The sequence below is a fragment of the Psittacula echo genome (assembly GCF_963264785.1).
Source record: "Psittacula echo genome assembly, chromosome: 1".
Taxonomy (NCBI): domain Eukaryota; kingdom Metazoa; phylum Chordata; class Aves; order Psittaciformes; family Psittacidae; genus Psittacula; species Psittacula echo.
In genome coordinates this window covers 102,372,690-102,387,143 of record NC_137735.1, presented here as the reverse complement: position 1 = coordinate 102,387,143, position 14,454 = coordinate 102,372,690, and the positions used below count along the sequence as shown (strand labels likewise).

General features: G+C 41.2%; 1 protein-coding gene across 2 annotated transcripts in view; it reads right to left on the bottom strand.

The window, feature by feature from the left end:
* Window positions 1-14,156, bottom strand: part of AEBP2 (AE binding protein 2) — a 48,350-nt gene extending 34,194 nt beyond the window's left edge. For both annotated transcript variants that reach the window (XM_080612535.1, XM_080612536.1), the window contains exon 1: window positions 13,323-14,156. In XM_080612535.1, coding sequence (XP_080468661.1) covers window positions 13,323-13,945 — 623 coding nt within the window. In that variant the 5' untranslated portion in view covers window positions 13,946-14,156. The remainder of the gene's footprint in view (window positions 1-13,322) is intronic.
* Between the last annotated feature and the right edge of the window lie 298 nt (window positions 14,157-14,454).

Sequence of the window (14,454 nt, the reverse complement as noted above, 5' to 3'; positions counted from 1 at the left end):
AGTCTTAAGTGGAAAAGCAATGAAAAAACGTAACACAGAATGAGTTCTGTGAAAGAATGGGGGGAGAAGTGTGCACTCATGCAGGTCAAGCGCGGTTTCTCTGGTTAACAGGCATGCAATCTGGCTAATGTCTCTAAGCAGAGACAAAAATAACTCAAATGATGAATCTGTATAGCATGAGAGTTTATTTCATATTGCAAATGCAACGCAACATACCCTCACCACTCCAAGTACCTAGTTGTGGTTTAGTCTTCCATGTGGTAAAAGCTTTCTGCTGGATTCTAGCTTTTAACCCTTCAAGTTGCTGTAAGAAATAACTGTCATTCACATGTTTCCATTATTCCCAGTTTGTTATATCTAAGAGCTACTGTTCAGTTTTCTTTCTTAAGCTTCATCATTGGGATTGGAACAATGTAGCTGAAACTTCATGCAGAAACCGCAGGGTATTTCACGAACTGTTAAAAAGCTAAATAAACTAGTACGGTTTTATGTCTGTTTGGGAGAAGATTTGGTGGGTTGACTGCGGTTTTGTTGGGTTTTTTTCCCCTAAAATGTTCACTTACTTCCACTGAGGTTTGCAGTATTTAGATTCTTGAATATTAATTATGCTTTTCATCTAGTTGGAGGCTATCTTCTATGGATTTGATGCTTTATGACTGGATTATCACTATGCACTTCAGAAGAAACTGTTTCTGAAGATTTCTCACTTTAATTAGTGTAGTGTACAGCTTGAAGGCTACTCAGTATTGGTTTTAGCAACCCTGCGATGTATGTTCCCTGAAATCTCTGCTCATTTTTAATTTGATGCTTTAAAGATACGATTATTTATTATAGGATCTGTCACAGTCATTTCCCTTGGTGTTAGCTGAAATCAGCTGGGTCTTTTGCTTACCTACTGAACATCTGGGGACTGAAAGCTAAGCATGCTTGGTGGAGGTACTGTAACTCTGAAATGAGCTCCTGTTGATCAGACTGAAGTAGTGCTTCTTGACCCTCAAGGGCATGGTATAAGGCCCATCTGTTAGGCCTGAATTTTGCCTGAGGGAAGGTTACTTCAGTTAAGGTCTAGAGGGAATATGCTTAGCAGACATTAAAAGTACAATAGCAAATTGATTGGCCTTGTGTGTGTGTGTGTGTGTGTGTGTGTGTGTGTGTTCAGTGCCTCCCTCTACTATTACTTCAAGTGGACGGTTGCTAATGGGTTTTCATGGAAAAGTAAAAATTATGTTCTTCTATGCTGTTCTTTTGGCTTCTGTACATCCTGCTTCTGGACTCCTACTGACCGTGTTTCTGACATTAACAAAAATGGGAAAGAAACATTGGGGGCATACGATTCATTAAATTCAGTGCAAGGGATTACTTGCACTAGTGAGGAAATTGATCTCCTTGGAGAAACAAGTGTGTGTCAGGAACAATGTCAGATACAATATTTCCTTTAATGTATTACGTCACAGGGTTGTTATATTTTCATTCACATCTAACTGTACACAACAACTAGTGCCCAAGTACGCACATGGTAAAATACGTGGTTTGAAATTTATTCATTCTGAATTAGGAGTAATTTGGACATTTATTTTTTCCTAGCAGAAAATACTCATATTTACATGAGTCCAACAATAGCTTAATTTTGCTCTTAAAGGAAAAGAATAATCCAGAACTTAAAATGCTTGAAGACCTTCTTTTGTTCTCCATAAACAACTCAGAAATTCTTGCAAATTTTTTAGCTATTTGTTTTTTCAGTTTCAGGATTGTTTTTAAATACAGTTTGGACTGGATTTAACCAGCTAGACACATCTGGTTCACATGCACATCTAGATGTGCAGGTACTAACCTTTTAAAATGACAGTGATGCTAAACAAAACTTTAATCATCTTGATTATGAGGATGTATTATTTGTAGCTACAGGTAAAGTATGTACAGTTAAAAATAAAACCTGAAACAGCACCTTTGAGGTAGTGAATCCTCTGCATAAGCTTGTGTTAATGTTGTTTCTTAATGAACTCACTTTAAATGTCAGTATCTTTTCAAAGCTGTTGACAGGCAGAAAAAAAATGTAGGAGGAAGAGGGGAAAAGGTCTGAGTCTTCTGAGAAAATTCTGTATTTTCAGTTCTACCTTGCTGCGTTTGGAAAGTACTGTTTGCACACTTCGTAAAATGAGGTGTGCGTTTAAAGAAGGTATTTTAGAAAGGCATTCAGTTCTTGCCTTTAAAGCTGTGATTTTTACTTCAAGTTGATTCTGGTGCTTGGATTAGGACAAAAATAGGGGTAACAAACTTGAAGACTATGTTGTGCTTGCTGTAACAGTTTTAAATTTTAGTAATTAGTCGGTCTTTTGAATAGTGCTTCTTAAAAACAGCTATTGTGTATGCAGGCTCTCTCCAGCAGTGACTGTTTTTGATGCTCTATTGTTTGGGATGACCCCTGAGTTGAACTCTCTGAAACTCAAATCTCTAACGTTCTTCATCAGGCTATGGTCTATAGATCCATTACAATGGAGCTGGAGCCTGCTTACAGCTTGGGAGCAAACCCAGACCTGTCTGTCACTAGCAATAGGGGAATGCCACAAGCGCTTAAGTTCTACTTGTGTCACTCTGCTTTGATAATGGCAGTCAGGATTTAAACAGATCTCCCGGCTGGGGAGAAACAGCTTAGAAAAAGGCAGAAAAACTTGCTTTAACTTATTTAGCTATAAATTTATTTTAATATCTTTGTTTTGTTACTAATAGTTTGCCAAAATGTCTGCGTTTTCCCTACTTTCTTCTGTTTCTCCTCTTTGATATGCATTATTACTTTCCACCGTACAGGCTTTGAGGATTTCAGATGAGAAAGAAAAAGGATGTAATCTCCCTTACTACCTTCCCTTTGTTAAGGAACCTTTTCCTCTCTTGGATAAACCCAAGCAGATAGAAAGACACTCTGGATTGAAAAGCCCCATTCATGGATTGAACGATACAAACATTTTAGTAGTCCTACCCTTCCTGGGCTGAGTTGGCATGCTTCTACTTTTTGGTCAAGAAAAGATTCAAGTGGAATAAAAGAAGATGGTGTGTGCACACATCTTTCTTTTATATCCTGCCTTCACACCCTCTCTAAAATCCCAAGAAAGAAAAAAGTGGGTGAATCAGCAGGTCTAACAAAAACAGTGTTGCAGTTAAGTCTTTGCAGACTTAGTAGCAGCCACACCTCTGACTATAAAACTTACCATCATCTTTCTGCTTCATCTTGAAAGGGAAGGTCAAGGGACATCCCAAATCGGTGTCTTTTCTGATGCTATATATACTACAAACTTTTGCCTGAAGGGCTTCCTCATATTTTTTCATTCTATAGTAGATTAGAGAAAGCATACACGTGCTTAAGCTGTACCTCTTGCAGCCTTTACCTCTTTCTAGGTGGCCCAAAACTAAATGATTAAGAAAGACAGCAACTGATTCTAGGTTCTCAGCGCTGTGAGGTGTCAGATCATCTGAAATACGATGATTCTAGAGGCACAGGGGAGAGGAAAAAAAAAAAAAAAACCAACAAAAAAGACCCACAAAAAACCCACACCACCACAAAACAAACAAACAAAAAAACTAAAAAGCCCCCTACATTTTATTATTTCTATAGAAGTGTGTCAGGGCAGCACGTTTCTTGCATTTTAGTGGAGCCCATCAAGAGAACCATCAGAAAATTGTGACTCCCAACCAGTTTGTTTTGTAAGCAGTTTAGCCATTTCTGTAGTAGGTTCTGTTCCAGCAATATCCATCTGTACTCTTTATGTCTTACACAAAGTTCTTCTAACTCGAAGGAAGCTATTCCCTTTTAAATAAAATACTGATCTGTTGCCACTCAATTGGATTTATTTTTTTCTACTTTTAGGCTATATCTTGAATGCATTATAGAATGACAGTCCAATGTAGCACTTTGTCCTCGATTTCCAAGAAATTCTATATGCTACTTTTTGGTTTAAGTGCTATGGACAATCTTTTTTTTTTTTTTTTTTTTAAAGTTCCTCTGCTACTAAATGTTGGTATGTATGCAACTCTAATCTGTAAGCCCTTAGCAAACACTTAAGCTATTGAAACCAAACCAAGCAAACATTTAAACTATTACAACCAAATCAGCTTTCTCAGTGTTATTTTCTCCTGTCATTAATAACTCTATTTATCAGAATATCTTTTGATGAATCAGTATTACTAGCTGACTTTTACACATCTTTCTCCAAAACCAAAAGTAATTTTATACAGGTAGGCTAGTATACTAAAAAACCCCAACCAAATAAAAAAAAAAAAAAACCACCAAAACCAAAACCCAACATTCCTTCGGTCTAGCATTTTCCAGAAGCACCTTCAGGTTCTTGATACCTTTAAATAAGTAAGAGCAACATTAAGACAACTTCTAGATAAAGGGAAAAGACCATGATTTCCAGGACTGCACGATTTCAGAAAGCACCCACTCACTTGGAAGCACTTGTGCTTCTAATTCACTTACGCTATTTTTTTTTTTTAAATCTAGCCTATGCTTTACACAGATTAAGTAATTCTAACAAAAACTTTCCAGCATGACTTAAACAGTATTCGTAAATCAATCTTAAAAACAAGCTTGCAAAACTACTGAATATCTATATAGTTATGTAGCTACTAAGAAATCAATGTAGTAGAAAATAAAACAATCAAGGGAGAGATTTTATACAGCATTGAAAAACTTGTCTTTAAATTCTTTTTTAAGCAGCAGCTTATTTTAGTGTACAGCTACGTCTAGATTAGGTATAAATACCCAGAAAAGAGAGTGACACTGCAAATGCTTTGCATTGGTAATATAAAACCAGGCTAAGAGAGAAAAGCTCTTCAAGATAGAGGAATCGAAGGAGCTTAAAATAACAAACATGCACAGGAAACAAAACAAGACAGAGAAAGTGTGTTATGAATCACCACCTCTCTAGAGCTTTTTCCACTCTCCTGGATCACTTACTTTGATTATTTAGATTGTTAGCCCTAGAATATTTGAGCTCATAATACTTGCATTAACACAAACCCAGGTCATCACCGGATTTGTAGCATACAGAAGACCAGGTAACACAATACAGAACCTTGGAATGCCAAAATATCTAAAGAGCAGCAAGAATAGAGCAGGTTAAACATACATGCCTTGTGATATGACAGCACAAAGACTACATCTGCAAAAGGATTACACAAATCAAGAAACTGTAAGTGGTTCTGCCTTAAAGATACAAATAAAATTTACTTTCATTTCTGAGAACCACATTATCTTCAACTTGATAATCTCCTTAGAAAGTTATAGAACAGCAACAAGTGGTTCATAATTTTCAATCTTTATTTATAAAACTGTATATTTACTAAGTAGCACACCTTAGGAGAAGCACAGAAGAAACATTCAGTCATTCAGGAACCACCAGAAATAAATATTTGAACCACGCTTTCCATCCCAAGAACCATAATAAACATGAAGTGGTGTAATCAGCACAGGAAGGTGACAGCATTGAGGCATGGTGTTAGGGAAATCACCCTCTGATTCTCCCATCCTCGGAATACCTTCCCTAACCCCCAGAACACAAACCTCTGAAGACAAAGCAACCAAAGGAAAAGTACAATTTCCCAGAGGAGACCTGAAAATCCCCTCCAGTTTCAGTTACTGTCATGTTAGGTTCAACTTAACAGAGAATACAAATTCACAGATAAGGATAGCATTCTATAAAGCAGCAGCTTTTCCTATTCATACCTCGGTGAACAGGTGCTACTTCAAGTATTAACCTGGCATCAAAAGCAGAGGAACCAGCAAAGTAAAACTCCACTAACTGACTCCATTCATAATAGAAGGTTATAAATTGAGGTCCGATTCCTGTTCTGCTGGACACTGAATTAACTACTACTTGTACAAATTGTCTAATTTACAACTTGGCATGCAAATTAGCCTAAGGAAGTCTACTTAAAGACATGCTAAAAGTAGTTTTATTTCAAGTGCAAAGAAATGTTTATGCTTCTCTGTTTACTGTGTATATAATGAAATATTGTCTTTGCATCTTTAAGATTTTTTTATATTTGGAATCTAAGTTGATTACAGTGCAATAAACTATAGTGATCAAAATACGCTGTTCCAGTTTTACAGGGGAACTAGCAATTTGTACAAGATGCTGCATAAAACAACATTAAGTGGAGATTCTTTATGCTGTATTTTATTTAGGTAAAGTATATTTAATAAAGAATACTACTACTATATGTACCAAGAATCTTGTCCTTCACAAATCTCTCAACTCAAACAACTTTGTTTCATTTTACTCTGCCTGACACTGCACAAACTGCTGAATTAAAACACTCTTACAGTGCATCAGGATGACAACAGGACTTTCAAGATCGTAACAAATCTTTTGCTTTTCTATCACTATCAAATACTTTCGCATCTACCTTAACTAACCCTCTATTAAACAAAGTATCCACTAAACATTAGCAACTGCAGCTTAGCAAAAGATAGTCTAGAGAAGAATATGCAGTATCAGAAAAGAAATTCCACATCTTTCCCCATCCCATTCCCCCCACCCCCCCACCCCCCCCAGGAAAAAAGCACACCAGTATCTTTAGAGAGAGGCTTCACATTTTTTCCCAATTATTTTTTGGTGGTTTTAGTGTTGCAAAATCACAATTTGAGAATTGTAAACACTATTTTAGCACATCAAAACCCAAATGATAAATAGCAAGCATAAAATGAAATATTTATATTTCATTTTCTAAAACAAATTGATTTGAATACATTCATATTCTAGCATTAACAACTCCAGACAGATTACATAAAAAGTTATAAAAAGGAGCTGGTTATACAGATAGGTAACAAAACAATGAAACCTCTATCTCAAAGAATATTCCAAAACTACCACTTCAGGCTTTCTGCAAGCCATGCCACCATTTTTTTTATTTTTTTTAATAGCAACTGGGGGAGTGGGTAAAATTCACTGCTCACACAAAGTAGTCCCTTACTCTCTTCTGTTCCCTTCTCCTTCACAGGTTAACTAGAGATTACACTCCCACCTTTTTCAAGGATTCCCTGCAATTACTTGCCTCCTTAACGGCAGAGACCAATTTTTCACTTTCTTTGGGTTATGCTTGTGCTTTTTCCTCAGGCTATTAGACATCTCTCATTCCCTATCAAACCAGAAGTGTGTACCTCATGTCTTCCCCTCAGCAGTAACCCCTATTCCCACCTCAAATACTACATTTGCTCCCTTCTATGCCATGTCGCCACTTACTCAATAACAGGCTGCTTCACAACTACCCCAATACAAAGGGTTCTAGGTGTACTGTCTTCCATGCTAGCTCTGCATACTGCTTATTCCCCCACCATTTTTCTGTAATTCAATAGTGTTGTTCAAAACAGATGCAAATATAATAAAACTACTGGAAAGCTGTGCAAATTTGAGTAAGAGTGGTTATGGCAGAAAACTTCTACTGAATCACAGTTTTATCTGCAACCAACTCCAGAAATGCATGATGCCACATCCCTGCCAAATGGATGTTCAGGCTGCATATAATATCCAGTTTAACTTAACTGGAAAGTGAAAAAGATTTAAAAAAAAAAAAAAAAAAAGGGAAAGGCACAAAACCCCCCCACCAAGACAGTTCTTTTCACTACTGCCTAGAAAATTCCCTGAAACAAACCCCCAACTAAACCTCATATTCAGAAGTCACCAGTCTTACTGATGTCACAAACTCTAAACAAAATGCATCGACACACGTGTGGAAGCACAAGTCCAACATAAAAGCAGTACCATTTATCTTTTACACTGAATAGCAAGATGTTTTTCTCAAATTCTATGAAGCATATTTACATCTTACAGCAATAACTATAACAGCTCATTACACCAAGCTCTTTCATTTGTTAACAAAAAGACCTCATGTTAACCACTCAATTATACCAACCAACAGATTTGGTAATAAAGATAGTCACCATACAAAATATCTGGGCTGTTTTGTCTTCCCATCAAAAGCTATTTTCTTCAGTGCCAGAAAGGCCTGAACATAACTATTACAGAAACAAGGGGTTTATTTTGCAATTTGAAAGTAAATAATGACAGAAACAATAAATGCAGTCAGAAATGATGAAAATATAATTTTCAGCAGAATTCTGGAAATCCGTGTCATCTTCTATATAGCCCACTCTGACACATCAATATTACACACACTCTAAAAAAAAAGTGTAATGACTTAACCACCTTGCCGTAAGTGCTAATGAATGATTCTTTATTTCCTGAATAGGAGTAAGTGAGACTATGCAGCAAAGAGAGGCCTGAAGCACTTTTTAATCTGGTCACATGGATACATGGAGCATACCTATTAATACCATATGCCTTTCTGATTATATTTTTAATTTACTATTCTGTCTTCATAAACATCACTCGTACAATTCACATCACTGCGTCATCAGTTTTGAACATTCTTCGCTTTTGAGAGCTTAAAAACTAGATAAATACTATATTTAAACCTCTAAATTGCTAATATTTTAAAATCAACATTCATATTAAAGGTTGAGAAGGCCTTAATTTTAAACATTTTAGACTAAAAAACCCTCAGCCTAGATCCCGGATTTTTCAGGCCCGAATCTCTTGTTTCAACCTGTTTGTTTCACTCAAAAAAAAGAAAAAGCCTAACAATCTGAAGAACAAAAAGGTTTACCATTTAAACACTTTTCTGAAACATGTTTCTAAAGCTGCTCACCTGTTACACAGGAACAGAATAATAACATTTCTAGAAGGATTCTACAAGTCTAATATGGCTAAGATAGCTAAAAGTTGCCTTGAGTATTACTGAGTATTCCCTGAGTCAGCCCCTCCCAATAACTGACTTTGTTAGTGAGTAACAGTAAAAGTCAGGCTAAAAAACAAAAGCCTTGCAAGTTACATGAACATTGCCTGCACTGTGAAGATGAACATTAATTAGCATGGAGGGAAAGATTACTGCATAGGTCCAACAACAACCTGTTACATCTGGCCTACTGGCTAATCAATCAGCACTCACATACTAGTTGGCAAAACAGCTGATACCTCCAGCTAAAACATATTTTTTCAGTGCTTCCTGCCTAGTCGGTAAGAGACTGGAACAACAGACAAACTATTAAAGAAGGGTAAAGATGATGTACAAACAGAGGAGAATCAGGGGTAACTTCTAAATGACAGTACACAGACAGAAGACAAATCCACAAGGTGAACAAAAAAGCCCTTCATTTAGTTCTATTCGTATTTCTGCTAAACATTTTATTAAAATTGCAGGATCTACTACTGTTCTCTAAATCAAACAAAATCTGATAATGAAACTATTTCAGATTTAAATACACTTCCTAATAAACTTTCCAGTAAACAATATTTAAATTATTTCAGTATTCTAACAATAAGTATTTGTAACTAAATACTGTAGTTCAGCAATAATACATCAGTGAGCTGCAAATACATCTTCACTGCATCCACATGAACTATTTGTACCCAAATCCATGCATCTGCTTAGGTCAAGCTTCAGTACCTGTGGCCCAATGCTGTTACCATGTTTATAGTTAACTGAACCATTATTTTTTCTTTTAAAGTCGTACCAAATGCTTCTCAGCATTGTGATAAAACTAGCTGCTCCAGAGAACTCTGGAGAAACACATCCATCCTTTCAGCACATGTATGAACTTAGGGAAAGGCACAAGAAAATTACCAGCATTCACATGCTGATAACAGTCTTTGTTCTAACTGTAAATCTGAAGGATAAATTAGACTTGAATGCAGCCTATTATTAAGCCAGCTGACCTGAGCTTGCTCAAAAGTTGTAGACAAACTTCAGCACAGCAGTGGGAACTTGCCACAATTCCCAGGAAAAAAAATACGAAATTATTACAGATCAACAAGATACCTACCAGTCCCAGAGTAATTGCACTCAATGCTCATTACTAATACTACTGAACTGAAAAGGCCAGCTGGTTATCCTAGGTATCAACTTAGGGTTTGCCTTTTGGTTTCTGGGGGCTTGGGGGAGGAAGATAAATATGTTTTAACAAAGTGCAAAGTCTATGTGCATGGAAATAGCTGGTTAAAATCCACCTCAAGTTTCAGGGCATCAATATTTAACATCATATTTGTTTCCTGTGTTGTTATGAATACTTACAAATTTCCTACAGTAATGCCCCAAATTATTTACTGTTTTAGTAAATACTCTCAAAATACATTCAAAATGTTAGCAATAAAAGTTGATGAACAGTAGTTATAATACAATCATATGCAAAATTTTCCTGTTCAGCTGTTTTATTTGTAGTTTATGTTTGATTATTACTAAAACAAAAATCAAAGGGATAATACATTTATATTGTGGAGAATGATAAAGACTCTGCACACGGAAGCAGGAATTTGATCACTCATGGAATTCAGGCCCTCTCACCACACCCTCTTATTTATTCAAATTTTCTGAAGAGGAAACAAGAAAAGAAATCCCAAGCCTAGGGGCATGATCTGAATGTTACCAAACCTGCCTACAGCAGGAGAATCATATACCCTTCTACCAGCTTCCTCTAGCTTAATCCAGGGACTATAAATTCAAACGTTAGTTCACTCTCTCTCTTTCTTTTTCTCTCTTTTCACTCCCCCAGGTAATCTTACTTTGCAACATACTGTGGGATAAGACATCAAGTTCCTCAGGACTTCAGAGAGACAGATAATCAGCAAAGGTCATGAATACCACCATACAACATACTATTTAATATAAAACATCACTTAATAGACAGAATATCACTCTCTAATAGTTATAAAACTTTAATTTCAATTCAGAGGTGACCAAATCAATGAATGATTAAGTCTTTAAGGATTTTAATATATTAGCATAAACCTGGACCTTTCACATCTAAGTCTAAACCGTTCCCAGCTCTTCCCTGGTATTTTATCATCCCACTTCACACACTCTTTAGGTCTCTGGCATATCCCCTACCTTTTGCAGCACTCTGCTTGTCTGTCTGATCACCTAAAAGGCACAAGACTATGGTGCGGCTGGGTTCCAAGCAGCAGCAATCGTTTGGATCAATAGATTAAGCAAGCGACTTGCTGGACTACACGTAGCAAAAATAATAAAGCATTTTACCACGCTGCAGCAACAAATGCACACAAAATGAAATCTCTGATCACCAGGAGTAACAAATGGACACTCTTGGCAGCATTGCTCTTTTCCTTACCCAACTCAGCAAGGAAGCTTTGAAATTACAGCACAAAATTCCCCAATTTCCAGCCAGGCAGTTCAAGATAAAACTTTGCAACAATTAAAACCGATGTGCAGTCTTTATTTAAACTACTAAATGCCAAGAGTCCCACTTCTGCAACCAAGTCTGATGAACCAACAGTACTGGAAAGGAGCAATGAGGAGTACACAAACTGATTTAGCTGTGTGACTGTAGCAAGGGAACCACAAGAACAATGACAGAGAAAGAAAGTAGCACACTAGCTCTGGAGTGCAAAAGCAACGCATAATGGCACTGAACTTCCAGAAAACCCTGCAAGTTATATCTGTTATTTCCTCAACCCACAAATTGACATGCACTCAGATAAGACCAGGACTAGATTTAGACTTTAATTTGATGAAAACCAAGACACTAATCTTAAAACTCCATTATGTATGTGTTGTTTTTTGAGAAGTCTATTCCATACTTACGTGATTTTACATTAGATTTCAGCTTTTGAAAAAGTAAGAACCAAGCAAATAAAAAAAACCCCCAACATTCACACACAGGCAGCCTCTTCCATCTCACACAAGTTTGGAAGAAAGAAAATGTGAATCCTATGAGTCTCAGGAGTCAGATGGAAACCAAGGAACTGAATTTTTCTTCTCTTCAGACTTTTAGGCCAATTACATGGTTTTGGGGAACTGACTCACAAGGGTTTTGTTTGTTTTTAACACTTGAGGTTAGATCTAGTGATGCCCCACTCCTGAAATATGGGTATTTGTACAGCTACACAATTTGCTGCAACATATATTCAAAGTAAGTTTCTGGACCAAACCACATAAGTCTTCATACTCAACAATGAAACTATCTTAAAGTATAAACAAAAGTGTAATTGTTATTTAATTGCAACTCTTACAGGGACCTTAGCATTTTGAAATGCCAAACTGAAAAAAAAATAGCACAAGTTTCTTAAACTATTTTAAAAGACTAAGACCTACAGCATTTTTAGACTGTTTTTATGTCCACTTTTCATCCTGTTTTCCATTTGTCAATTAAACCATTGCACACAACAGCCAAAAAAGCTACTACGTAAGTCATGTTCTTTGAAATGCTTGACTTAGAAGGCTAAACCAGACATGAAAAGTAGAATTCAGTCATGTGTGAGAATCTGGTTGCGCCCTTCCACAAGAACCTAGCTAAAGTCTTGGTAAAATTAAACGCATACTGTGAACATACAAAAACCTAAGAAATAATCTCTACATTTACTATTACAGAAGTCAGCCAAAGATGACTTTGAACCTCGAATTACTGAGCCTCGCTTAACAGTGTGCATGCTTCTTACTTGTGCACACCTAACACGGAAAGGCTGGTCTCATTTTTATTTTAGTAAACTAGATCCCCCCACCCCTTATGCTTCAAGAGGTTACCGCACAGCTTTCTGACTCTGCTGCAGAGACCTTGGCGCGGATGCAGGCAAAACCACATCCACACACCATTTTCCATCCTGAACCTTCAGTATACCCCGACTGTGCGTTGGCTCAAGATACAACCCTAAAAAAACCCAAATGCACCATGTGAAACAAATCAGCAGCTTCTGAAGAAAGCGGCAACCAAATACCGCCACCCGAACAGGCAGCGCCCCGTGCCCAGATCGCGGCGGGGGCCGCTCCGGAGCTCTCCGTGAAACGCCTAACAGTGATGGCTGCAGCCCCAGCACCCCCCACGTAGCCTGCCCCCGGTGCCGGGCGGCCGGGGAAATGGGGGATGGGGGCGCTCCCCCTCCTCCCCAAAGCAGCGGGCAGGCTGCCGGAGGGGGCCCGGTGGGGCAGCAGCCGAGGCAGGGCGGAGGGCCCGGGCCCTCCACAGGCCGCCCCCTGCCCCGCCCGGCACAAGTTGGCCAGAGAAACCTGTGGCTGCCCCTCGCCGCCGCCCTGACAGCCCCTGCTGCTGAGGGGTGGCCGAGGGGCAGTCGACGCCCGGGAAAGAGAGGCCCCCTCGCCTCCGCGGCGAGGTGGGCTGGCGAATTCCCCGGCGCTGCGACGCGGGGAGGCGACCGGACATGGCGCCCGCCGGTCCTGGGGCCCGAGGGACCCCCGGCTCCCCGGGAGGGGCCGGGAAAGGGCGCGGGCGGCAGTGGGGGGACGGGACGCCCACTGACCTGTCCTCCGAGTCCATGCGGCTGAGGGGCTCCCCGTCCGAGGACATCTCCAGGCTGCCCCGCCGACCCCCCGACGTGGCGCTACAGCTGCTGCTACCGCTGCTGCTGCCGCCGCCGCCGCCGCCGGTGCCGTAGCCTTCGTCGCCACCGCTGGACACGCTGCTGGAGCTGCTTCCCCCGCCGCCACCTCCGCCGCCGCGGCCCAGCCCGTCCTCCTGGCTGCCCCGGGGGCCCTTGGGCTCCTCCTTGGCGTCGGCCTCGCTGCTGCCGCCGGGGCTCAGCGAGCGGGTCTCGTCGCTGCAGCAGCCGCTGCTTGTACTGCTGCTCCCCACCAGGCTGCTCTCCTCCTCCTCGCCGCCCTCCTCCTCCTCCTCTTCCTCCTCGTCCTCATCCTCCCCGTCCCCGGCCTGACTAGCGCTCTCTGGGCTCGGCTCTGACATGCTTTCCGCTTCCCCGTTCAGCAGCAACAACGACTCCGTCTCAGCCGCCGCCGCTGTGGAGGACGAAGGCGACGACGAGGACCCGGACCCAGCCCCAGCCTCCTCCTCCTCGGCCGCGGCGACCGCCGCCTCGCCGGGAAGCATCCCCTCCGGCTCCGCCATGTCGCTGCGAGCGGCCGCCATGGCGCCTGCGAGTCGCTGCGAGCGGAGCCGAGCGGGGCCGGGCGCGCGCGGCGGCGGCAGCAACGGCGGGGGCGTGCGCGTGTCTCCCCCTCCGCGCGCGCGCCCGCGGCCGCACTCCCTTCCCTAGCTATGCCCTTGCTACCTCAACCCGCACAATCGCGCGGCCGCAGAGAGGAGGGGCCCCGGGGCCGCCGCACGCGCTACGGAACGCGCCCGGGGACAAAAACGTGGGGAAAGGCGGAGCGGCGCGGCGGCCCCTGGCGCGAGGCGCCGGGGGAGGCGGTGCGCGGGAGGGGCGGGGCGGTGGTTGTGATCCTGGGTGGCTCGTAACGTTTCGTTTGACTCACGTCATCGCTACTCACCGCGTCGGAACGGCCTCGAGCGTGCGGAGGAGAGTCCCGCAGGACGAGCCGGGACGGGGAACGAGGGGCTCCCAACCAGAGGGTGCAGCCCCTCTCACTGCACTGCCCGCCCCTCTCATCCTCCGGCGTGAACCCCGGTGGTGCAAG